This window comes from Strix uralensis, chromosome 33 (genome assembly GCF_047716275.1).
Source record: "Strix uralensis isolate ZFMK-TIS-50842 chromosome 33, bStrUra1, whole genome shotgun sequence".
In the NCBI taxonomy this organism is placed as follows: Eukaryota; Metazoa; Chordata; class Aves; order Strigiformes; family Strigidae; genus Strix; species Strix uralensis.
In genome coordinates, this window is record NC_134004.1 from 3,151,585 (window position 1) to 3,176,135 (window position 24,551).

At 67.7% G+C, this 24,551-nt stretch overlaps 3 protein-coding genes and 1 long non-coding RNA gene across 4 annotated transcripts; all 4 read left to right on the plus strand.

Moving 5' to 3' along the window:
- Positions 1–183: 183 nt before the first annotated feature.
- PA2G4 (proliferation-associated 2G4) lies at positions 184–11,906 on the plus strand. The gene is made up of 13 exons (XM_074853699.1): positions 184–421; positions 3,089–3,217; positions 3,804–3,909; positions 4,135–4,204; positions 5,142–5,234; positions 5,692–5,755; positions 7,241–7,319; positions 8,239–8,317; positions 8,570–8,703; positions 9,292–9,386; positions 9,794–9,921; positions 10,338–10,391; positions 10,616–11,906. The coding sequence occupies exons 1-13, from the start codon at positions 334–336 to the stop codon at positions 10,679–10,681; spliced, it is 1,185 nt and encodes a 394-aa protein (XP_074709800.1). The 5' UTR covers positions 184–333; the 3' UTR covers positions 10,682–11,906.
- Positions 11,907–12,582: 676 nt separating this feature from the next.
- On the plus strand, positions 12,583–13,468 carry LOC141936606 (uncharacterized). Its single transcript, XR_012626764.1, has 3 exons — positions 12,583–12,727; positions 13,126–13,148; positions 13,274–13,468. It is a non-coding gene; the product is annotated as an uncharacterized LOC141936606 (long non-coding RNA).
- A 279-nt stretch (positions 13,469–13,747) lies between these two features.
- Positions 13,748–15,972, plus strand: ZC3H10 (zinc finger CCCH-type containing 10). The gene is made up of 2 exons (XM_074853700.1): positions 13,748–13,840; positions 14,376–15,972. Exon 2 carries the CDS (start codon positions 14,404–14,406, stop codon positions 15,586–15,588), a length of 1,185 nt encoding a protein of 394 aa, XP_074709801.1. The 5' UTR covers positions 13,748–13,840; positions 14,376–14,403; the 3' UTR covers positions 15,589–15,972.
- A 325-nt stretch (positions 15,973–16,297) lies between these two features.
- ESYT1 (extended synaptotagmin 1) lies at positions 16,298–24,225 on the plus strand. The gene is given in 32 exon segments (XM_074853701.1): positions 16,298–16,564; positions 17,200–17,241; positions 17,519–17,653; positions 17,736–17,809; positions 17,983–18,055; positions 18,168–18,257; positions 18,379–18,434; positions 18,513–18,636; positions 18,719–18,895; positions 19,150–19,232; positions 19,317–19,365; positions 19,430–19,519; positions 19,594–19,686; positions 19,790–19,861; positions 19,945–20,031; positions 20,200–20,349; positions 20,431–20,460; positions 20,462–20,563; positions 21,026–21,202; positions 21,289–21,371; positions 21,458–21,506; positions 21,593–21,682; positions 21,880–21,975; positions 22,074–22,145; positions 22,223–22,309; positions 22,398–22,544; positions 22,620–22,765; positions 22,966–23,064; positions 23,138–23,269; positions 23,376–23,481; positions 23,576–23,625; positions 23,747–24,225. Coding segments are annotated over 32 exon segments (3,162 nt in total). The 3' UTR covers positions 23,781–24,225.
- Positions 24,226–24,551: the final 326 nt, after the last annotated feature.

Sequence of the window (24,551 nt, forward strand, 5' to 3'; positions counted from 1 at the left end):
CGGGAGCGGCCCCCCAACGGAACTACATTTCCCAGCAGCCCCCGCGCCGCCACAGCAACTTCCGGTCGCGTGTTCTCGCGGGAGCCGCAGCGCCCGCCGGGATTTGTAGTCCGCCAGCCGGGGGCGCCGGGCCCGGCGCTGCGCGCGGCGCCGCGGGGGCTGCCGGGAGTTGTAGTCCGAGGGGGCGGGGACTCGCCTTCCCAGCGTGCCCCGCGCGGAGCCCGCGCTCCTGCCCTGCTCGCGCTCTCTCCTCGCGCTCCCCGGGGGCTCCTCGGCGCGGCGGCGGCAGCGGGGGGCGGCGGCGGCGGCTGCCGGGCGTAGGCGGCTCCGACCATGTCGGGCGAGGAGGAGGCGGCCGAGCTCACCATCGCCGAGGACCTGGTGGTGACCAAGTACAAGATGGGGGGGGACATCGCCAACCGTGAGTGCGGGCCGCGGCCGGGCGGAGGGGGGGGGGGGCGGCGGGGAGGGGGCACCGGGAATGGGGCTTGGGCCTGGGCGGGGGGCGGGGGTGCCCGGTGAGGTGGGGAGGGGTGGGGGGGAGCGGCGGGTGGCGGCGGGCCTGGGGCGGGCGGTGAGGCCTGGCGCTCCCCCCCCCTCCCCCCTTAACGGCCGCCTCCACACGCCGGTGGTGGCGGGGAGTGGGGGGGTGTGGGCCGCCGTTACCCCCGGGGGCTCCCAGGTTCCCCCCGGCCTCGGCCCCGCACGGCGGCCGCTGCCGGCACGTGGCCTCCGCGCCCCACGTGCACCGGCGGCGCGGGGGGGGGGGGGGCAGGGCCTGCCGCCCCCCTCCGCCGCTGCTCCCCCCTCCCCGCCCCGGCCGCCCTCTCTCCCGCGGGGGGAGCCGGGAGCGGGGCCCGGGCAGGCGGGGCCGGCCCGGCGCGGTCGCTGCCCACATCCTGCCCGGGGCTGCCCCGCTCCGCTCTTTTGTTCGGGGCTGTAACCCCCCCCCTCCCCTCCCCGCCGGGCAGGGCAGCCGCCTCCCGCCCCCCCGGGGGGCCGAGCCCCGCGGTACCGGGGGCCCCCAGGAGCGGGGGGGGGGGCGCCGGGCTCGGCCCTGGCAGCGCCTTTGCTCGGCGGGGAGCCCCGGCCCGGGGGAGGCCGCCCGGCCCCGGCCTGGGACACGCGTTGTTCACCCCTAAAACTTTGCCACCCGCCGCCCCGCGTTATTTCCTTTCCGCTGTGGTTTTTTCCAACGCTGATTTTTGCTGTCTCACGAAGCTGCCCCTCGCCAAGGGTGACAGCTGCTCAAAGAGCCACCCGGACCGGTTCCCCGAGGCCTTCCCGGCGCTCGGAACAGCCCCGGTCGTGGCGTGTCCCACACGAATTGTTGCTGACTTCGACGCTTCTTTTGAAGCCATCGCTCCCGACGGCCCCTTGGGAGCAGCGCAGGAGAGCGGCTGCGGCCGCGGGGGTTCCCCGTCGGGGAGGGACGTCGCCCCTTTGGCTTCTCTCTGCTGGGCAAACCGGATTTCACGGCGTGTCCCCGGTGTGGCTGCGCGGGGGGGCGGCCGCCTCCCTCCCCACGGGGGAAAGGCAGCTCCGGCGCAGCCTTTCTTCCCCCTTTCAGAGCACGTTTGGGGAGAGCAAACGCAGAACTGTGGCAAAAAGTTCAAAACGCCTCGTGTCCCTGTCAGAGCGAGCTGCCTTTAATGATGGAAAGTGCTTTTAATTCCCCAAACGAAGCGCCGTGGAAGGCCCGGGGACGCCCAGCGTGTTCCTCGGTCGGTGCTATCGCGCTGTCTGCTGCTCGGTTTCTTTCGGAGGCTCTGCTGAGCCCGGCTCTGCGTTTATCTCTGGGCTGTGTTTGTTTTCACGTTTCCTATTCTCGCCTCTCCGCGTCCCGCCATCCACTGAATGTCCCGTTATCAGAGTTTTATCTGTACTTAAAAACATTCCCGATTCGTCAGTATTTGTGGCGCACGGGAAGGTGACTGAAGGGAGCTGAAATTTCATTCGCCACGCGGGTGAAAGGCTTCAGGTTTTACTCGGTGTCAAAAAATTATGAAAACCTGCTCGTAAGCGTCCCCTTCAGCACTTCCAAAACATGGATGGCTGTCGTGCCCGCAGCAGGCGGTTACAGAAACTCCCCCCCATAGAGGCGCTTCACAAAACAGCCTCTTGGAAAAACAACGTGATCACAGAACGAGGAGAAACTCTGAGGATACCCCAGGATGCGAAACCTTCCGGGGTGAGCTTTGTCACTGCCCATAAAGTGTCCCAGCTGGGGAGGAGGAGGAGGAGGAAGGGGACACAGCAGCTCGGGGGTCCGCCAGCGACAGCCAGAGCACCTCAGCCCCCGCGCGGGTGCGGAGCCCATCGCGATGTGGCTCCTCCAGCAGCCCCCGGGCCCCCGTCGAGACGCGGTTGCGAACGTCCCTGCGGCGTTTTGACCAAAGCCGCCGCTTTTACGCCCCTTTCCCTGTCAAGCGCGAGGCGCCGTCCGCTACGGCAGAGCCAGAGCGCTGCGGGTGCTAGAACCTGCCCAAAAGCGGGCGCAGGCAGCGAAGCTTCTGGAGGCTGCGGCGCGGGGCGAGGCCCGCGGGGTTCCTGTGTCGGCGCCGCCGGGCCGAGCGGCGGCACGTGCGTCACCTCCAAACACGTTTGTGCAGAGCGAGGGGGCGGCCGCGCCGCTCCTGCGCAGCCCCTGCGCCCGGCAAAGCCCTTCAGCTGCTCCGCGCCTCCGGTCCCGCGCGGCCGCCCGGCGCCTTTGATGTGCTGTGCGTCCCGTCCCCCGAGTCGTTCCCAAACCTGTTTCTGGAGCTCTGACTTCTCCAGAAGGAATGTGGGAGAGCGGTGTTGCTGCTCGGCTGCTTTGTCGGACAGACCTCGGCCTGCACGCACGGTCCTTTCCTCGTGCTCTCCGTGAAAACGTCCTCGAAAACAAAATTAAAATCTCAAAAATAAAAACTAAAGCGGGATTTCTGCCTGTCCGCCGTCCTGTTGGGGGAGGGCCCGGCCCAGAGTCTTGTTCTCTCTTACAAAACAAACGGCCGTTCCGCCGCGGCGCCGTGCGGGGAGCGTGGTGCTGGGTTTGAGGCTGTTTAGCGTTAACGTGCCTCAGCAGCTCCGTGTCGTTTGGATTCAGGGGTCCTGCGTGCGGTGGTCGAAGCGGCGAACTCCGGAGCGTCGGTTCTCTGCCTGTGCGAGAAGGGAGACGCCATGATCATGGAGGAGACTGGCAAGATTTTCAAGAAAGAAAAAGAAATGAAGAAAGGTGAGGCCAGCTCCAAAGATATTTCCAGCGGTGCCGCGTTTCTTGGTCCCGTTGGGTGGCTGCTGTGAAGGGGCGAGAGCGCAGAAAGCTCTGCTCTGGGCTAAGTAGTGGAAGGAATTGCCTGCTGTTCCCAGAAAGCCAATCTGAACCCAAATCCTCCTGCCTGCCCTGCTGCCGCGCGTCACCGAGGAGCCGCGGGTTCCTGTTCCGGCGCAGCCGGTCGCCCCCGCTGAAGCGCGCGTTACCCCCGGCGGCAGCGTCGTCCCTTCGGGCAGAGCCGTGGTTGTCGCCGGCCTGCGGCTGCCGTGGACGTTGGGTGACGCTCGGGTGTCCCCCAGAGCTCCCCAAGCTCCCGAGACCGGAGCTCCGCTTGCCGGGGACTCGCCCACGGCCTGGGCTGGATCTCCGGCAGCTGCCTGGGCACGAGGAAGCCGCTGGGGGGTCAGGCCGCGCGCCGCCTTCCTCCCGGCCCTTTGGCTGGTGGCTCGTGGAATGGGGCGTTTTGCAGCGCTTCAAAAACTGAAATCCTGAGGGACGAGCCCCGCTGGCGGCGTGATCTCACGGGATGTTTCCTTTCCCCCTCCAGGTATTGCCTTCCCCACGAGTATATCGGTAAATAACTGCGTCTGTCACTTCTCCCCCCTGAAGAGCGACCAAGACTACATCCTCAAAGACGGAGACTTGGTCAAAATGTAAGTGTCAGCTTATACCTGGGGGTTTGCTGTTGGCATCTGGGCTTTGCTTTCTAATCCTTCTCGCTGTGTTAAATTACTTCCTCGACGTGGCTGATTAAAGAATCTAAAAGCTCGTCAAGTGAAGCGCTCGAAACACGCCTGAGTCTTCTGATACTTGTAGAAGCCACACGAGTTCCCCGAGCCGGGACGTCCCACCTCTCATTAACTCTCTTTGTGTTGCAGTGACCTGGGAGTCCACGTCGACGGCTTCATAGCGAATGTAGCACACAGTTTTGTCATAGACGCCTCAAAGGTAGGTTGGTGACGGACCGGTGGCTCTTCCCGCGGCCGCTCCGCGGGCGGGCGACAGGAGGGATTGCAAACCTGACGTTTGGGTGCCGCCGGTCCCAGAGGCGTCCGCAGGTCTGGTGTCGCAGCGGCAACGGGCTGAAAACATCCCTCGCCTAAAAATCCCTCGGCCCTCTGGAAGATGAGGGCTGAGTGTTTCAACACGTACAATTTTGCAAGGTTACACATAATTTGAGACAAACGCAGTGCGGGGCGCTGGAGCGGGGCGGACTGGGCAGACTGGTTTTGCTGCCCCCTCTACTGGCCGAGGCAGAGGGAGCTGAGCCTTTGCAAACTGAGCAAAGGGGCCGCTTGTATTTTGGACCCCAGACCTCGTCCCTGCTGCCCACTTCCCCTGCCTGGGCTTTCCCTGCTCGGGGTTGACGGCGGCCCGTGGTTTGCTCGGGCCTGTTGCGGGTGACGGAGACACGTACGCGGTGGGAGTCGCTGTTGTGTGTGTAAAGCCGCCACGTGAGCTCGGGACAAATTTCCAGCTGTAGTCCTGGGAGGAGGGCGGTGGTCTGGGCCTGGGGGGTGGTTTTCCTCCAGTGGCTGCGAACGACTTGACAGGGACCAGCCAAAAAAAAGTCTGTTGCAGCGTACTGAAATCTTTCCAGTCTGTGTTTCGGCTGCAGGAGAGTCTTGCTCTGGTTTTGGTCGTTGACAGTGACGTGCTTGTACCGGGGTGTCCCCGCTGAAACCCGGGAGGGCCGGTTGGGGTGGGGCTGGTGCCCATCTGCTCTTTGAACGGAGGAGGGACCAGCGGTGGGGCTGGGGAGCCAGAGGCGCTTCCAGCTGGATGCAGAGTCTCCATCCCAGACACTCAGAACTTGCTAATAGACACTTAGTTCGTGCTAATAAGAAGGAATGTACCTTAAGCCTTTATTTTTCTCTTCTTCCAGGAAAACCCTGTGTCAGGCCGTAAAGCTGATGTCATCAAGGCGGCTCATCTCTGTGCCGAAGCTGCTCTGCGCTTGGTAAAGCCGGGAAACCAGGTGAGCGCCTGACCCGGGGGCGAGGAGCCGGCGCAGACGCTGCTCGGGCCGCGCCTCGTGCGTGGGGACACGAGCGGGTGACCTTGCCGGGGACGGGGGGAATCTGGCAGCAGCTGCTGGGGCGGGTGTGGGACCCGAGCTCTTCCTCGGCGGCGTCGCAGAGGAGCCTCGGCGCTGCCGCTCGCCCGTCCGTCCCCGCTGGGGAGGGCTCCTTCACCCTGTGTTACCGGGCGCGGGGCGGGAGCTGAGCTGGCCTCCCGTTCGCGTGGGTTTTGTTGAGACGGGATTAAAAATGGAGGCCTGGCGCTGTTTCTCCTTTTTCTGAAGGTGTCAGAGCACCCGTCGGTTAGAAAACCTGTTTTATCGCAGAACACTGTCAAGTTAAAAAAAACCAACCCTGTCCTGCTTGTGGCTTGAATTTTGTATCTTAACGTGTTTTCGTGTGTCCTTCATCCAGAACACGCAAGTGACAGACGCGTGGAACAAAATAGCCCACTCGTTTCACTGCACGCCGATCGAAGGTGAGGAGAGGCAGCGACGCCGCAGCTGCGCGCCGAGTCCTGCGCCGCCCCGTCCAAATTCTGGGGAATGTTTCATGACTACGAGCCCTTGACACGCCATCTTTAAACGCCTTTGCTAAAAAAATCCCTTCAAAACTCTCGAGATTATTCTTCCTCCCTCTGGTGGGTTTTTTTTTTTTGATTTTTAAAGATGCTTTAATCTAGGAACAATAGACGTGGGCTTCCGTGGCTGGTAGGTAGAGTCCTGGCTCGTGGCCTCGCTGCCAGCCCTGGGCGAGCGGCGTGGCCCTTTGCTTTCCCCCTTGGCCCCTGGTGTTAAACCCCTTTGGCGAGTACGTAACAGCTCGTTTGTAGTGCGGGAGCCCCTGCGAAGGAGCCCAGGGTACGTCATTTCCTCCCAGCTCTAAACTGATTCACGTTCCCAGCGCCGGTGGCGGGGGAGTGGGAAGGCGCTGGGATGGCTCCTGCTCGAAATGAGACCACTGGCCTCTTGTCTGGACGGTGGCGAGAGCGCTGGGCCTGGCGCTGGGCGCGTGCCGAGGCCGTTCTCCCGGCCGCTGACATCGCTGTCAGGTGCTTCTTTCAGCCACAATTACATTGGTCCGTTATTAGTTAAATTTCCTGAAATACCGTCGAGCTGGCTCGTTCTCTTTGCTCGCCTCAGCCCGGCCTTGGAACATCGGTTCCCTGTTCCTTGTGTGGGATGGCTTTGTGGGGCTCCTCAGTGCTTTTTGCTCCTTTTTCTGTGAAAAAACATGGCATCAGCTGCAGTGAGGAGGCGGCCGCTCGCACTGTCAAGGGAGTTTAAGCAGCCACTGTTTTGGAAACAGTCAAGTGCCGTAATTATCGAGGCACTGGCAGCAGCATAAGGCCCCAGTTGATGAAAACAAACGGAGCTGCTGGCAGCTGGGGTTGTGCTTCCCCTTCCCTCCTCCCTGACAAGACGGGCCACTGTCCCCGCAGGCCGGGGGACGGGGTGGACGCGAGTGCCTCTTCCTGGGCTTGGACTGGAAGGTGAAGTGTAGGACAGAAGGGAACAGCAAAGCAACCCCCCCCCCACCCCAGCCACCCTTTGAGCGCTGTACAGCCGAGGAACTGGGGAAAGGACTGAGAGTTTCTGTTAATTTGACGTTCAGCATCTTTAAAAGCACCCGAGGGTGCGTCACAAACGTCACCTCCGGCCCCGTACAGCCCGCGGGCGCGGGGCACGCGCCTCAGCGAGGAGGGGCAGCGCCTGGCGGGGCCTGCGGCGGCTCCTCGCTGGCCAGGAAGCGTTGGGGGGGCCGGCGGGGGCTCTGGGGACCCCCGTGTCTGTGCTAACGCAGCGGGCAGCCCACGGCAGAGGGAAGCTGAGGAAGCCCCGACACCGGTTTGCGTTCCCGCTTGCTCCAGCTGCGGTCCCGGGCCCCCGAGTGTGAATAATGCGAGTCGCTGCGTCGCTGCTTTGCGGCTCGGAGGTGTTAATGGATTCTCTTCTCGCGGCAGGGATGCTGTCGCACCAGCTGAAACAGCATGTGATCGATGGAGAGAAAACAATCATCCAGAACCCTACAGACCAGCAAAAGTGAGCATCACCTCTGGGGCTGCTGCTTCCAGCGGCGTTGGGGAGGGCTGGGATTGGGTCCAGGACCGTGACCCTGTTTCTCGCTGCGGTATCGAGTGTGTTTAACTGAACTGGGGTGTAGGCTGCTCCCCGTACGGCCTCTCTCTCTCGACATTTCTGACCCAGTACAGCAGATCCGTAGCCTGTCAGCCCCTGGGCGTGGCTCTGTGTTTAGGGGTTGTCCTGAGAACGGCTGGAAGTCGCTGACACGAGGCTCCTCGCTGGCACCTGCGAGCGTTGTTGGTTTCTGTGCAGTTTCTCGGAGGAGGCTGCTGGGGGCTGCGAACACCCAAGTGTCGCTGGTTGGAGCGGTGGGTGCTCGTCACCTGGAGCTGTGCCCAGGCCTGGCGCGTCTCACAGAACCTGCCCGGAGCCCGCCGGGCGGTGATCGCTGTCAGTAGCATCTCGGGGTGGTTCTGAACCGAACGAGCTGGATCTGTCATTCCGTCCTGTTCCAGCAGCTCCTCTCCATGGGGATCCCTCAGGGTTGGGTCTCGCGCTGGGTATTTAGAGCTTGGTGGCTTTAAACCCAGCACTCGGACTAAGTTCTGGGGCGTGGTGGGGCTCTTGGCCTGCCTAGGATGTGACTGCAAGTTCAGAGAGCTGGTGAACATCCCCGGGGCCTCCCAGCCCTCACTGGGGACGGAGCTTCTCGTCACGGGCGGGAGCTCTGGCTCGTCGTTGTTTTTCTGGGCCGGTCTGTCACCGATGAGCTCCTGCTCCTCAGCGCAGGGACCCGGTCGCTGTGGCGTTGGCTTTGTGCTCACAGACCTCTGGCGAAGCCCAGTGTGGGCTTGTTTGAGGCACCGTGGCTGTGTAGGAGGTTTTGTCTTCTCTATTTACCGGTCTTTGACTCACCAAATGTTTTTTTTTCATCCAGGAAGGACCATGAAAAAGCAGAATTCGAGGTCCACGAAGTTTACGCTGTCGATGTTCTCGTCAGCAGCGGAGAGGGAAAGGTGAGCGCGGTGCTGCCCGGCCGCCGCGCCTCCGTGTCTCAGGGTCGTCGGCTGCACCAAACAGCCACGTCCTTGGGGGTGCCGGGGAATACTTGTTGCCTGGGTACCGCTGCGTCTTTTGGTGGAGCTTTTTCCATCCCAAAGTCGAGGGGCGCCTTTGCCGTGTGTCGGCGGCCGGCCGGCGCGAGGGTTGACGGGGCTGAGGAGGGGCCGCGCCGCTCTCGGGGCCCTCAGCGCCGTTTGCGTTTGCAGGCGAAGGATGCTGGGCAGAGAACCACCATTTACAAAAGGGACCCCTCCAAACAGTATGGCTTGAAGATGAAAACCTCCCGTGCCTTTTTCAGCGAGGTGGAGAGGCGCTTTGACACTATGCCGTTTACTCTCAGGTATTTGCTCTTATTCGTGGCTTCCCGGCGTGTCTGGAGCTGGGGGCTCTGCGTGAGCTCAGGGACCGACGCGATTTCGGCCGCAGAGGAGGTGGCAGCCTTGGCCGCTTGACGTTGGGGTTGGCCGTGTTTGAGCTTGGAGTGGGTGTAGGAAGGATGTTACAGGCTTAAGCAGGAATCCCAGGCAGGGCCTGAGGATTTGAGAATCTCCTGTGCCTGGCGTGGCAGGTGGGGGGCCAGGAATTGTGTTGAAAATAAACCGGGGAGGGGTTAAAGCGGTGCCAGGGCACAGCGCGCAGGGGCGAGGCGGTTCCAGTCAACTTTTCTAAGTTACGTATTCCCAAACTAGGGAAACAATGGTCACTCAACAGACCCTTTTCATCCCTAAATCCACTTGCCTTTTCCGCTCTGGAGGTGGCAGTTTGCCCACGCTGGCTTGGTCACTGCAGCACCACGCTGACGGGGCGGGGGGGCCGCAAGTGAACGACGTCTCCAGCCTGACCCTGGGGGCGATGCCCAAACCTGCGGGGTGGAATCTGGCTTCTAGGGAAGGGCCTGAGCTGGGGGGCGGCTCTGTCTCCTCCGCAGGGCGTTTGAGGATGAGAAGAAGGCCAGGATGGGGGTGGTGGAATGCGCCAAGCACGAGCTGCTCCAGCCTTTCAACGTCCTCTACGAAAAGGAAGGTGAGTGCTGGCGGTGGGAGGACGGAGCCGGCTGTGGACGGGCGAGTGTCGCTGGGTAAATTCCAGAGATGCACTTCGAGGGCCCCAGGATTTATCCTCCGGGAAACTCGCTACCCGTTGGCTTCTGGATCTTGTTTTGGAATCGTTCCAGCGATGAAATTGTTTTTGTGGAGTAATTTCCTGGGCAGGAGGAGAGGTGGCTGGTTGAGGCTCTGGTTTGCTGCCAGAGCAGGGCTGGTGCCGAGGGAATCGCTCTGCCCTGGCTGGGCGGGGTTGAGGAATTCCTGCGAGGTGGCTTTGGGCAGCGATGGCGTGGTGACAGCCCAGGAATCACAACGGTGTCTGTGGGGAAATACCTGCCCAGAGAGCCGGTGGGTCGGGGCGTAACACCCGCTTCTGTCTCGCAGGAGAGTTCGTCGCACAGTTCAAATTCACGGTGCTTTTAATGCCCAACGGTCCGATGAGGATAACCAGCGGCCCCTTCGAGCCGGAGCTCTACAAGTCGGAGTTTGAGGTGCAAGATGGGGAACTGAAGGTTGGTTTGAGAATGACAACAACAACCAGACGTAGCACATCGCGCGGGTCACGCTGTGTTCGCGTCCCTCGGGGTGAGGGGGGGGAAGTAAAACCCAGAAGACTCCGCAGGGGAGGGGCTGAGGCGTGCGCTTAGGAAGGAGGAGGTTTGCTTAGGACCAGGCTGGGCCCCGATCTCCTGCGTCGAGCACCAGCTCGAGTGGCTCGATGTGGCCTGGGAGTGGCTCCGAGGGCTCAGAGCTGGGCAGGGCCTGAGCCCGCGGCGGTCCCGCTGTCGCCGTGGCCGTTGGGACTCACGGCCGGTCCCTCGGCGGCTGCCGGCGCTCGTTCCACTGTGAAGGTGTTTCCCTTCATCTGCTGTCAAAAACAAAAAACAAGTCGGTTTTCTAGCTGCTGATGTTTCCTTCCTGTCTCCAGGCCCTTCTACAAAGTTCTGCCAGCCGGAAGACCCAGAAAAAGAAGAAAAAGAAGGTAATTTGGCCACGTCTCGTGGGGATTGGTGGCCCGTTATCTCTTGCAATCGGCAGCGCCCAACTGTCACCCGGGTCCCGCGGGGCCGCGTTTTGGGCTCCCCCCCGCCCCCGGCGTTCCCCTGGCTCGGGGGGCGGCAGCCGCGGGGGAAGGGGCCTCCCGGGGGGCTGCGTCGTCCCCGGGCGAGCCCCGCGCTGACGGCCACCGTGGGTTTGTGTCCGCAGGCCTCCAAGAACGCAGAGAACGCCACCACGGGAGAGACGGCGGAAGAGAACGAGGCTGGCGACTGAGCAGCTCCCGCTCCCTCCATGTAGCGCCCAATTCACACACACTTTGCCCCTTTTCCCCCCCCAAAAAAAAAAAAAAAAAAAAAAACCAAACCAGAAGCAAAAGAATCTGGCACTGTTTGTCTCTTATGACCAAACCACAAACAGTCTGGACTTCCCACTGACTACAACCAGCTCCTCTTGACTTTGCCAATGAGGGAGGATTCTCTCAGCCACTTCAGACTACTTAAAAAAGAAAGCAGAAAAATAAAATCAGGAGTTAAAGCTAATCTATATCCACTCTTTCTAACCCTTTACGCTCCCCACACTTGAAGAGGTGAACAACCAAGCCGATCCCAGTGAGAGGGAGTGTAGAGAGCTGCCTGCTTTCTTCTTCCTCCTCCCACCCCTTTTTTTTTTTTTTAATTTCTCCCTTTACAGATTTTCTTGGAGGAAAAAAAAAAAACAACCCCCAAACCAACAGCAGATTACGCCCCGTGTTTAGTGATCTGGTCCGCGGGGCCTCGCCTCTCCCTCACCTCGGGGCAGAGGATTTCTCGCTCTTTTAGCCTCTAGATTGTACATTTATAATTGGGAAAAATACTAAATTTTACGTCCCCTGTGAAACTGTAGGCTGTTCACTCTACTCCGTTCCGTCTCTGCCTTGATTTACCTATAAACGCTCTATTTTTTAATACGCCGCCGTGGCGAGCTCGTTTTTAAATCGACTGGGAAGCCGCCGCCGTTCCCCCGCGGCAGCTCTGCGGAGGGGCTGCCCGGCGCTGGGGGCTCGTTCCCCGCCGTCCCGGGGGGGGTTTGATCCTTCCCCGGGGCTGGTTTCCGTGGCCCGGGAGCGGGTCCCGCTCCCTCCCGGAGGCGTCTCCCGTCCGCACGCGCTCCTCCGGCGATCGGGAGGGAAACGCTGCAGGAGGCGTCGGACAGGGCGAGAGTCTGGCCAGGGGTATTTGCTCTTTTATAGTAAATCTTTTTTAAAAAACAAAAATAAAAAAAAAAAGAAAAAAGCCGATTGAATTACACGTAGTTGAATGTGAGGTTTTTTTCTTTGCCGATACCCGCTGACGGGCTCCCTGGTGACTCCCCTGTTGTAGCCGAATTTGGGAAAAACTCCGGCCCCTAAACCCCCTCCCGGGCTCTCCGCAGGCACCGGCTTCGTCGTCAAATCTGGGTTTTCCACCCCAAACTCCACACGTGCAAATATTACCAAAGTCAATAAAAGAGAATAAATGATGCGCTATTTTTTTTTTCTGAATTTTTCCATCTCTCTCTCTGCTCCTGTTCTCAAACTCTTCCCGCTGTGGCGGGGCCGGGGGGGGGACGCGGGGCCCTCGCCCAGCGCCGGGTCTGGGCAGCGCCGACGCCTCGACCGTGACCTTGAGGGGAAAAACCTTCCCCAGGAGGAACGTTTGAGCGTTTTTAAGGAATATTCTGCTTTGTGGATGAAGGGCTGAGCTCACCCTTCTCCTAGTCCACAGTACAGGTTTATAGACCACCGAGACTTGCTGGAGGTTTATTTAATTCTCTATTTTTACTTTAAAGAAAAACAATATACAGTACCTCTTGATACAAGCAACAACAATCCGGTTGTTAAAAAATTGTGACAAGCAGAAACTCCTGAGAACTCTGTAACAGACTTTTTTTTTTTTTCCTGAATAAACTGGACTGGTGCCATCGCTCCTTGGCCGGAGGAAGGGCCCCGCTCTCTGGGGCCGGGGGGGCGCGGGGACACCCCCCCCATGTCCCCGGTGCTCCCCGAGCCGGCGGGGCGCGGCCTCTGCCCGCGGGGCTGCGCAAAATGGCTGCCGGCGGGCGGACTACAGCTCCCGTCGTGCCCCGGGGGCGAGGACTACAGCTCCCGTCACACCCCGCGCCTCAGGGGGCGGGGCCACGAGCGCCACCCTATAAATAGGCCCCAGCGGGCGACGCGGCCTCTCTCGGCCGCTGCTGCCGCCATCTTGTGGGCTCCCGCCGCCCGCCGCCGCCATCCGCCGCCATCCGCCGCCCGCCCGCCGGGACTGAGCGCGGCGCCTCCGCTCCGCCATGAGGGCCAAGGTGAGCGGCGGGGGGGGACCGATGGCGCCTCATCCCCCCCCCGGGGGGTCCCCAGCAACGGCCGGAGGGGTCGCGCTGAGGCCTGGGGAGCCGCGGGGGGGCCGGGGGGCTCCGTTGCGGCGGGACGCGGGGTGGGACCCAGGGACGTGGTCGGTGCGAGGGGGGTGTTGGGGGCCGGGGGGGCGGAACCAGGGTCTCTGGGTGCGTGGGGACGGGGGGGCCCTGTTGGGGGGGTTCCCATCACCGGAGGGGGGACCTGGGCGCTTTGGGGGAGGGCGGGGGGTGTCGGCGGGACCGGGACGGGCTCTGGGTCCCCGCTGGGCCGGGGGGGCCTTGAGCCGCGGCCGCAGCACCCCCGGTACCGGCACTAACGGCGCGTCCTCCTCTCTCCCCTCCAGTGGCGTAAGAAGCGCATGCGCAGGTACGTGGGGCTCCCCCGGGGCCGCCGCTCGCCGGTCCCGTCCCAGCGGGGAGCCCGGGGGGGGCCCGGCCGCCGCCCGGTGCCGCCGCGCGGGGCCGGGCCCTGAGCGCCGCTGTCTCCCCCAGGCTGAAGCGCAAGAGGAGGAAGATGAGGCAGAGGTCCAAGTAGGCCCCGCCGCGGGGCCGCCGCCGCCGCTACCGGGGAGATGTCCCGGTGCCCCGGGGAAGGGGCCCGGTGCCGCGGGGGGGACCCGCTGCGCCGGGCCGGTTGCGCGCTCGGTGGCGGCCGTTGTGCCGCGAATAAAGCTGGTGGTATTGGGACACGGTGTGGTGCCTCCGGGAGCGGCGGGGACGGGGCGGGGCGGGAGCGGATCCTCCGGACCGGGGCGGTTCCTCGGGACCGGGGTCACAGGGCGGTGCTGGGGCGGGATGCCGGAACCGGAGGGGGGGAGGGGCGGCCCCGCCGGGGGGTCCCGGTGCGACGGAAGGAGCCCGCGGGGTGCGCTGAGAACGGCGCACTCACATGACGTCACGGCGGCGGAAGCGCGCGGAACGCTGCACGCCGGGAGAAAAAGCGCTACTTCCGGGTCGCCCCGGAAGCACCATAGAGTACTTCCTGCCCGGCGCAGAGCGGCGGCCGGAAGGGGCCGCTCATTGTTGGCGCTGGAGGACCCGCGAGGAGGCCGCGAGCGGGTGAGTGCGGGCCCGGGCCGCGCCGGGGACGGGACGGGCCGCGCCGCGACCGGGAGAGGCCCCGCTCCGCCGGCCCGGGGCCTCCGCGGCGGCCGCCCCCGCCCCGCCCCGGGCCCAGCCGCCGCCAGGCCCGGCCGCCGGGCCTGCCCCGGGCCTGCGGGGCGGTTGCTATGGAGACCCGGCGGGGGGGCCGTGCCCGCTCCGCCCACCCGGTGCGCCCCGGCGGGGCTGTCCCGGGGCGGGGGTTCCTCGGGCCGGGACCCGGTGGCGCCCGGGTCCCTCCAGCCGGCGCGGGCCGCCCCCGGTGACGCCGCCGGTACCGGCAGCCCCGGGGAGGGGCCGTGCGGGGCTGCCCGGTCCCCCCCACCCCGGGCCTCGGTGGCGCCACGGTCTCGCTGGCACCGGACAGGGACACCGGGGCTGCGTGGCGCCGCCCGGGCCGGCTCCCCGGAGGTGCCAGTGCCCGGGGGTAGTTGTTTCCACTCCCGGTACCGGGGGGCCGCTCCCCGCTCACCCCCCCCCCTCCCTCCCGCAGTGCCCGGAGCCCCGCGGCGGCGGCCAAGATGCCCGACCGCGACGGCTACAACAATGGCAGCAGCGGCGATGAGGTGGGCGCCAACGCCGACGACATCTGCCGCGATTTCCTGCGCAACGTCTGCAAGCGCGGGAAGCGCTGCCGGTTCCGGCACCCCGACATCAGCGAGGTCACCAACCTGGGCGTCCGCAAGAACGAGTTCATCTTCTGCCACGACTTCCAGAACAAGGAGTGCGTCCGCCTCAACTGCCGCTTCATCCACGGCACCAAGGAGGACGAGGACTGCTACAAGAAAACGGGGGAGCTGCCCCCGCGCCTGCGGCAGAAGGTGGCCGCCGGGCTGGGCCTCTCGCCCGCCGACTTGCCCAACAGCAAGGAGGAGGTGCCCATCTGCAGGGACTTCTTGAAGGGCGACTGCCAACGCGGCGCCAAGTGCAAGTTCCAGCACCTGCAGCGGGACTACGAGTACGAGGCGCGGGGCATGGCGGCCCGCGAGCAGGGCATCGTCCCCGCCGGCCGCCGCTACGACCCGTACGACGCCATCTACGACCCCGACCGCTACGACGACCACGACCCCGTGCTGAAGCGGCGGCGGGTGGACGGGCTGCACTTCGAGACCTACGAGTACAGCTTCGCCAGCCCGCGGACGGTCGAGTACCGGCTGCTGGAGGAGGAGAACATCCTGCTGCGCAAACGCGTGGAGGATCTCAAGAAGCAGGTGAACAACCTGCTGGCCACCAACGAGGTGCTGCTGGAGCAGAACGCCCAGTTCCGCAACCAGGCCAAGGTGATGACGCTGAGCTCCACCGCCACCGCCACCGAGCAGACTCTGGCCCCCACCGTGGGCACCGTCACCAACTACAACCACAGCATCGCGCAGACGCACACCACGCTCAGCAGCCAGGCCCTGCAGCCCCGGCCCGTGTCCCAACAGGATTTGGTGGCTCCCGCCGGAGCCCAGGCGGCCCCCCCCGCCAACGCCGCTCCCCCCATGAACCCCGAAATCACCCCGCTCTCGGCCGCCCTGGCCCAGACCATCGCCCAGGGCATGGCCCCCCCCGTCTCCATGGCGCCGGTGGCCGTTTCGGTGGCGCCGGTGGCCGTTTCGATGGCGCAGCCGCTGGGCGGGATCACCATGAGCCACGCCACCACCCCCATGGTGACGTACCCCATCGCCTCCCAGAGCATGAGGATAACGGCCATGCCCCACTGACCCCCCCCGGCCGGGGGGACGGGGCGGCCGACGCCCCCCCGCGGAACTGAGCCCCTGGGGGACGCGGGAGGAGGAGGAGGAGGAGGAAGGGCAGACCCCTCCCCCAGCCTGGGGACAGTGGTGGCAGCTCCCGCCTGGGGTGGGGGGTGTGGGGACCCCCCCCCCACTTCCCAGGGCTTCGCGCCTCGGTCCGCACCCGCCGCACGGGGGGTGTCGGTGAGACCTGACGCACGGGGGTTGGGGCTGCTCCCCCCGGAGCCCCCGTACAGACACGGCCCCCCCCTGCCCTGCGCCGGGTCTGTGTCCCGGTGGGGGGGGGGGCGGCACCGGGGGCCCCCCCGCGCCCTGTAACGTTTTCAACTATTAAAACAACCAAAAAGTCAACGGCGATCGCAATCCCGCGCTCCCCCTCCCCCCTGACACCGGCGCCGACTCCCGGGATGGGGGGGGCGGGGCGGCCGGTGCCCCCGGGGAGGGAACGGCGCGGGGGAGGGGAACACGGGGGCACCGGGAGCGCGCGTCGGGCCGCGGCCCCGCCCACCAGCGCCCTTGGCTCCGCCCCTCGCCCCGGCCCCGCCCACCGGCCAGCGGGGCGGGGCTTCCCGGGAAGGCCCCGCCCGCTGGCGGGACGGAATGGGGCGGGGCGGGGCTTCCCGGGCGAGGCCCCGCCCAGTGGCGCGGCGGCCCCGGCGGGCGCGGCGGCGGCGGGATGGAGCGGCGAGGCCCGGGGCTGGCGGCGCTGGGCGCGCTGGGCCGGCGGCTGCTGTGGGCGCTGCCCGCGTACGCCGCGGGGCTGCTGGGGCTGGGCGCGGGCGCGCTGGTGCTGGCGCTGGCGCTTTACGCCGGGTGGCGGCGGCGGCGGCGCGCCCGGGAGCGCTCGCTCCGGTTGGCCGCGCGGCTGCAGCGCGACGAGGAGGCCGCGGTACGAGCCGCCGCCGCCGGGCTGGGCGCGGCCCGCGGGGAGCTGCCGGCCTGGGTAAGCGGGTGGCGGCGCGCCCGTTATCCCCGGCGGCGGCACCGGCTCGGGATCTTCCCCCCTCTGCCCTCTCCGGGGGCTCCGCCCTGCGGCCCCGCCCGGGATCTCCCCCCGCCCCGCGCCCCGCTCCCGACTCGGCGGGACCCCCGCGCCGCGGTCCCCGCTTGGGCTTCCCCCGCTGCCAGGGCCCCCGGGGCGGTGCTGAACCCCCGCCAGCCCCCCCGCACCCCCCGCTCGGGCTTCCCCGGGGCCGGGACCCCCCCCGCTCCACCGAGCTCCCCCCGTGACCGCCAAGATGCTGCATCGCCCCCCCGGAGCCCCCCGCCACGGGGTGACTCCCCCCCCAACCCCCCCGGGTACCGCCCGGGGCCCTTCCGGCAGTGCCGGGGCCCGCCCGTGACTCACCGGGCCCGGGGGGGCCGTTTCCTGCCGGGCCGCGGGGGGGCCGTGAGCCCCTTCCTGCCGTGCGGGGGGGGCCGGGACTCCCCTTCTCGGGACCCCCCTCCCCACCGGGACCCCCGGGAACGGCCACGGCGCGGCCGGACGATGGTGGCAGCTGCGGGGGGGGGTGACACCCCGGGCCGGCGGGAGCTCCCCGCCCCCCCCCGTGACACCCCCGGCCCGTCCGCCCGCAGGTCAGCTTCCCCGACGTGGAGAGGGCGGAATGGCTGAACAAGGTGAGGCGGCGTCTGTCCGTCCCTCCGTCCCGTGTCTGCCCCTCCCTGCGTCCCTCTGTCCCCCCGTGTGTCCCTCCGTGTCCGTCCATCCCCCCCGTGTCCATCCCTCCCTGTGTCCCTCTGTCCCCCCATACCCCCGTGTCTGTCCCTCCGTACCCGTCCATCCCCCTGCATCTGTCCTCCTGTCCCCCACGTCTGTCCGTCTGCCCCCCCTTGTCCATCCCTCCCTCCGTCCCCCCTTGTCCGTCCGTCCGTCCACCCGTCCGGCTGCCGGCAGGTGCTGGCCCAGGCCTGGCCCTTCTTCGGGCGCTACATGGAGAAGCTGCTGGTGGAGAACGTGGCTCCGTCCATCCGCGCCTCCAACAGCCACCTCCAGACCTTCACCTTCACCAGGGTGGACATGGGCGAGAAGGTGGGACCCCCCTGGGGGGCGGGGTGACCCCGCTGCTCCCCCCATCACCCCCCCACTCACCGCTGCCCCCCCCCCCCCGCAGCCTCTCCGGGTCCTGGGGGTCAGGGCTCACCCCGGCGCCCACCAGAAGCAAATTCTGCTGGACCTCAACATCAGGTGAGCGGCCGGAGCCACCCGTGTGCTGAAGGCGCCGGGTCTCAGCCCCCTGTGCCCCCCCCCCGCGGCACTGGGGTCTCCTCCCTCTGCGCAGCAGCTGCTGGAGCTCCCCCTCGCTTGGGGGGGGGCGGGGGGTGCCAAAGACCCCCCATCCCTACGTCCCGTCTCCGCAGCTACGTGGGTGACGTCCAGATCGACGTGGAGGTGAAGAAGTTCTTCTGCAAGGCGGGGGTGAAAGGCATGCAGGTGAGGGGGGGGCTCCGCCCAGCTGTGGGGGGGGTTGGGGGGGCAGTGGGGAGTTAGCGGGGTGGGGGCTGTGGCTGGGGGGGGGTCACATCTCAGCGCTGCCCCCCCCCAGCTCCACGGGATGCTGCGGATCATCCTGGAGCCCCTCCTCGGGGACGTGCCCATCGTGGGGGCCCTCACCATGTTCTTCATCCGGCGCCCGGTGAGTCTGTGTCCCCCCCCCGCACCCCCAAAGGGACCGGCAGCCCCGGCCCCCCCCAAACAGAACGTGGCAGGGGTCCAGCCCCCCCCCCAAGTCTGACCCCATTTCCCCCCCTCCCCAGACCTTGGACATCAACTGGACGGGGATGACCAACCTGCTGGACATCCCGGGGCTGAGGTGAGCCCCAGCCTGGCTGCGGGGTCCTCCCGGCCCCCCCGTGTCCCCCCCCGCGCCGTGACCGTGCCCCCCCCGCAGCTCCATGTCGGACACGATGATCATGGACGCCATCTCCTCCTACCTCGTCCTGCCCAACCGCCTCCTGGTCCCGCTGGTGCCCGACCTGCACGAGGCCGCGCAGCTCCGCTGTCCCCTGCCCCGGGTAAGGGGTGCCCGGGGGGGGTCCTGGGGGGGGGACACACCCTGCACCGGCTGACCCCCCCCCCTTCGCCCCCCCTCCGCAGGGGGTGGTGCGGGTGCATCTCCGGGGCGCCCGGGACCTGCGGTCGAAGGATCGGTTCATGGGGGGGCTGGTGGGGGGCAAGTCGGACCCCTACGCCGTCCTGCGCGTCGGCACCCAGGTCGTCACCAGCCGCGTCATCGACAACGAGCTCAACCCCACCTGGGACGAGGTCTACGAGGTCAGGACCCCCCACCCCAAAAAAACCAAAACACCCAGGGACCCCTCCAGTTCCTCCTCGTGGCCCCCCCAGACCAGCTGCGGTTGTGGGGGGCACAGGGACCCTCCAAACATCCCCAGCTGGGCCGTGGGGGCAGGAGCTCCCCGACCTGGCCGGGGTGGACACGGGGACCCCCCTGTGACGTCCCCAGTGTGGCCGTGCTGGGCGGGGGGACCCCTGTGACCCCCCCCTGCGCTGACACTGTCCCCCCCCAGTTCATCGTGCACGAGGTGCCGGGGCAGGAGATCGAGGTGGAGCTGTTCGACAAGGACCCCGACCAGGACGATCTCCTGGGCAGGTACGGGGGGGCCGCACCCCCACACTGCTGATGGCGGGGGGGGGGCTGCTGCCCCCCAGGTCACGGCCTCTCCCCCCTCCCCAGGATGAAGCTGGATTTCGGGGAGGTGCTGAAGGCTCGGGCGCTGGAGGAGGTGGGTGCCGGAGCGGGGGGCCGGGGGGGGCCGGGGGGGCCGTGCTGACCCCTCTGCCCCGCAGTGGTTCCCGCTGCAGGAGGGGGGCCGGGGGCGGCTCCACCTGCGCCTGGAGTGGCTCTCGCTCATGGCCGACACCTCCAGACTGGACCAGGTGAGCGGGGCTCAGCCCATCTGGGGGGGGCGAATGTCTGTCCCAGCTGACCCCCCCCCCGGGGTGTCCCCCAGGTTTTGGAGAGGAACCGGACGATCGTGGCCAAACCCGATCCCCCGTCGGCCGCCATCCTGGTCGTGTACCTGGACCGGGCCGAGGAGCTGCCCGTGAGTTGAGGGGGGGGGTCTGGGGGGGCTCAGCACTGCCAGTTCCATGCCCCGGGGGGTCAGAGGTTTGTGGGGCCCCCCCCGACCCCTCATTTTTGTGCAGATGAAGAAGCCGGGCAAGGAGCCCAACCCCATGGTGCAGGTGTCGGTGCAGGACGTCACGCGGGAGAGCAAGGTGGGCTGGGGGGGCCCGCAGAGGCCGGGGTGGGGTTCAGGGGCCCCCCCTGGCCAGGGGGGGTCTGACCCTGCTCCCCCCAGGTCGTTTACAACACGTCTGCTCCTGTCTGGGAAGACGCTTTCCGCTTCTTCCTGCACGACCCCAGGAACCAGGACGTGGACATCCAGGCGAGACCCCGGCCCCGCGTCCCCCACGGCCCCGAGATCCCCCCCAATCCCCCCCAGTCCCTGTCCCCCTTCCCCCCTCTAAATCCTCCAGCCCCCAGTTTCTCACCCCCAGTTTCTCACCCACCCCCTGGTCCCACACCTCCCCGTGACCCCCCCGGGCCCCCCCAGGTGAAGGACGACCCCCGCCAGAGCCCCCTGGGCTCCCTGTCGCTGCCCCTCGCCCGCCTGCTCGACGCCCCGGAGCTGACCCTGGACCAGCCCTTCCAGCTCCAGCGCTCGGGGCCCGGCAGCCGCCTCTACCTGAAGCTGGTCCTGCGGGTGAGAGGGGGGGGTTTGGGGGGGTCTGGGGGGGCCGCTGCCCCTGCCACACCCCTCCCGTGCTGACCCCCAGACCCACAGGTGCTCTTCTTCGATGCCCCTGAGAATGGCGGCCCCCCCCCCCGCTCCCCCAGGGCAGCCGGAGTCCCTGGCCAGCACCAGTGGCACCCACCGGCCCCCCCACACCAGCCCCGACCCCCAGTTCGGCACCGAGGTGGGGAGGGGATGGGGGGGGCTGGAGGGATTGGGGAGGGGGTGCTGCAGAGGGGAACAGTGTGGGGGGCTGGGAGGGAGTGGTGTGGGATGGGGGGTCCTGGTGGGCAGGAGAGAGCTCAGGGGCAGGATGGGGGGTCCTGGGGGGTAGGGTGGGGAGTTCTGGGGGGCAGGATGGGGCTCAGGGGCTGGGGGGGTCCTGGAGGGCATGACGGGGGGTTCTGGGGGGCAGGATGGGGGTGCAGGGGTTGTGGGGGGTAGAATGTGAAGTCCTGAGGGGCAGGATGGGGGGTTCTGGGGGGCAGGATGGGGGTTCTAGGGGGCAGGATGAGCCTCAAAGGTTGGGGGGGTTCTGGGAGGCAGGATGGGGGTTCTGGGGGGCAGGATGGGGGTTGTGGGGAGCAGGATGGGGGTTCTGGGGGGCAGGATGGTGCCAGCGCCCGGCGTGTCCCCCTGTCCCCAGCACGTGCTGCGGATCCACCTCCTGGAGGCCCAGAGCCTGGTGGCCAAGGACAATTTCTTCGGGGGGGCGGTGCGGGGCCGCTCGGACCCCTACGCCCGCGTGCGGGTGGCCGGGAGGAGCTTTCGCAGCCGCGTGGTCAAGGAGGAGCTGAACCCCCGCTGGAACGAGGTCTACGAGGTACCGAGGGGGCCCCCCCCGCGCCCGGGGGTCCCGTTCCCCCCCACCCAGGGGTGCCCCCGCGGGTGACGCCTCCCCCTGCCCAGGCGATCGTGAACAACGTCCCGGGGCAGGACGTGGAGTTCGAGCTCTTCGACAAGGACCTGGACAAGGACGATTTCCTGGGCCGGTGGGTGCTGGGGGGGCACGGGGGGGGGTCGGGGGGGGCTGTGGGGGGGCCCCTTCCCTCCCCATCTCACCACCGCCCCCCCTCAGGTGCAAGGTGCCGCTGCGGCGGGTGCTGAGCAGCCGCATCGTGGATGAGGTAGGAGAGGGGCCGGGGGGGGCTGCACAGGAGGGGGGGGGGCTGCACCGCGGGGGGGTCTCACCCACCCCCCCCCGTCCCGCCAGTGGCTGCCGCTGGAGGACGTGAAGTCGGGGCGGCTGCACGTGCGGCTGGAGACCCTGACCCCCACCCCCAGCACCGCCCTCCTCGAGCAGGTAACGGCCCCCGGGGGGGGGCTGGGGGGGGGCACAGCGGCCCCCGAGCCTCAGCCCCCTCCCCTGTCCCCTCCCCAGGCACCCCTGTCCCCGTTGCGCCCGTCTCTGGGCCTCCCCATCCCCGTCCCCATCCCCGTCCCCACACATCCCCGTGGGCCTCGATGGGACCCCCAGCCCCCCCCCCCCGCCCCCCCCAGGTCCTGCACACCAACAGCCTCCTGCAGCCCCCCCGGGGCGAGGAGCTCTCGGCCGCCCTCCTCTCCGTCTTCCTGGACCGAGCTGCCGACCTCCCGGTGAGTCCCCTTGGCCCTGCCCCCCCCCCCCCATATCCATCCCCTTCCTCATCCTCCTCCTCCTCACTGTCCCCCCCCCCCCCCGCACTGTCCCCCAGCTCCGGAAGGGCTCCAAGCCCCCCACCCCCTTCGCCAGCCTGGCCGTGCGCGACGTCTCCGTCAGGACCAAGGTAAGAGGCAGTGGGGGGCTGGGGGGGGGGGCTGGGGGGCCGAGGGGGGGTCTCTCACGCTCTCCTGCCCCCCCCAGCCCTGCGCCCCCACCGCCGAGCCCGTGTGGGACGAAGGCTTCTCCTTCCTCATCAAGCGGCCGCACGTGGAGTCGCTGGAGCTGCAGGTCTGAGCCCCCGGGGTGGGGTGGGGGGCGGGGGGGTCCATCCCCGCGGCGGGGGGGCCCCGGGGTGCTGAAGCGCCTGTGCCCGCAGGTGAAGGACGAGGGGGGGCAGCCCCTGGGCGCCCTCAGCCTGCCCCTGCCCCGGCTCCTGGCCTGCGAGGGGCTGGCGCTGGACTCCTGGTTGCCCCTGGCCGGGGGGGGCCCCGGCAGCCAGATCCTGCTGCGGGCGCAGCTGGGGGTGAGTGACGGGATGGGGGGGGCGGCGGGGGGGGCTGAAACCCCTCCCTCACCCTGTCCCCCCCTCGCCCCCCAGGTCCTGGTGTCGCAGCAGGCGGAGGAGGGGGCTGGTGGCGTGGCCCTGGCGGGGGGGGGACACGCTGCCCCCCAACCCGCGGAGGCGCCGGGGGAGGAGGAGTGTGGGGCGGGGGGGCTGCGCCAGCGCCTGCCCCCGGCTGACAGGTAGGGCTGGGGGGGGGTTGGGGGGGGCGCAGACCCCCCCCAGAGCATCCAGACCCCCCCTCCCCACATCGCACCCCGTGTCTGCTCCGGTTGCAAACCCCCAGGCAGGGTGGGGGGGGTCCAGGCGTGAGCCCTCCCCCCCCTCACCTCCATGCTGGGGGTCCCGGGGGGGGGCCCCTGACCCTCTGCCCCCCCCCCAGCCCCCCGGAGCCGGCGGAGGGTCCCCTGGGCCGGCTGCAGCTCACGCTCTGGTACCACGGGGACGAGCGGAAGCTGGTGGCCATCGTCCACGGCTGCAGGTGAGGCCACGGGGTGGCGGGGGGGGGGTGTCTCAGGGCTGGGACCCCCCCCCGAGCCGTGTCCCCCCCCCAGGAAGCTGAAGCCGGTGTCGAAGGAGCTGCCGGACCCCTACGTGTCCCTGGTGCTGCTGCCCGACCGCAGCCGCAGCACCAAGAGGAAAACGAACGTGCAGAAGAAAACCCTGAACCCCGACTTCAACGAGAGGTGTGAGGGGGGGGGGGGGCACAGTGGGGGGGCGGGGGGCGGCCCAGTCCGGCCCAGTATGGCCCAGGCCGGCCCAGTATGGCCCAGTCCAGCCCAGTCTCCCCAGGTTCGAGTGGGACGTGTCGCTGGAGGAGGCCTCGCGGCGCAAGCTGGAAGCTCACGTCAAATCCACCGTGTCCTTCATGTCGCGGGAGAAGGAGGCGCTGGGGAAGGTGGGGGGGGCTGGGGGGGCTGGGGGGTGTGGGGGGGTCGGGGCAGGGGCTGGGGGGGGCCCCTTTGACCTTTTGACCCTTTGCTCTCCCCCAGATCCATCTGGACCTGGCGCAGGTGGATCTGTCCGAGGGGGGACCCCACTGGTGAGTGGGGCTGGGCTGGGGGGGCAGCGGGAGGTCCTGGGGGGGCTCCTCGTGTGTCTCTCTGGGGTGAGGGGCTGTGCCCCCCCCCCCGTGACCCCCCCTCACCTCTCTCCCCCCACAGGTACGAGCTGCGGGACGAGCGGAGCAGCCCCTAGAGCTGGAGCCCCCCCATTCCCCATCGTGCCTGGGGGCGGTGGGAAGGGCGAGGGGGGGGGCCGCACCCCCCCCCACTGCTCCTGCTGCCCCCCCCACCCCCCCCCCCCGCCTCGCCACTGACCAAAGACGCACCGGGGGGGGCCAGGCCGTGCCCCCCCGTGCCCCCCCAGACTGTTACATACCTCGTGCCTTTCGCCCACCGAGGAGCCTCCTGGCGCGGGGGGGGGGGGGGGTCCGGCCCCCCCCCACCCCACCCCTGGGGGAGACGCTTTTGTCAGAGCCGCTGCCACCGCCACGATGTCACCGCGATGCCACCGCCGTGCTGACACCCCCCCCCCCCAACTGCTGCCTTCCTGGGGCTGCGGCCCCGTGTCCCCCCCCCCCAACCCCGGGGGGGGCCACCCCGCAGCCCCCCCGCGCTAATAAAGGAGGGAGGAGACGGCAGCGGCTTCGTGTGCTCCTGGGGGGTCTGTGGTGTGTCCCCTCCCCGGGTGACATCCTCCTGCTCTCCAGACTGGGGTGTCCCCCCCCACCTGACGTGGCCCATCATGGTGTCCCTGGGGGGGGGGGGTGTGTGGCCATGGGGGGGGGTGTCCCCGTTGTGGGGTCCCCCGTGGGATGCCACCCCCAGGGTGTGGTCCTTGGGGGGGTCCCCATCGAGGGGAGGGGGGGGGGCCATGGAGCTGCTGTTCCTGACCTGGGGGTACCGGGGGGGTCCCTCCTGGGGTGTCCCCATCGCCCCCCCCACTTGTGGGTCCATCAGAGGATGC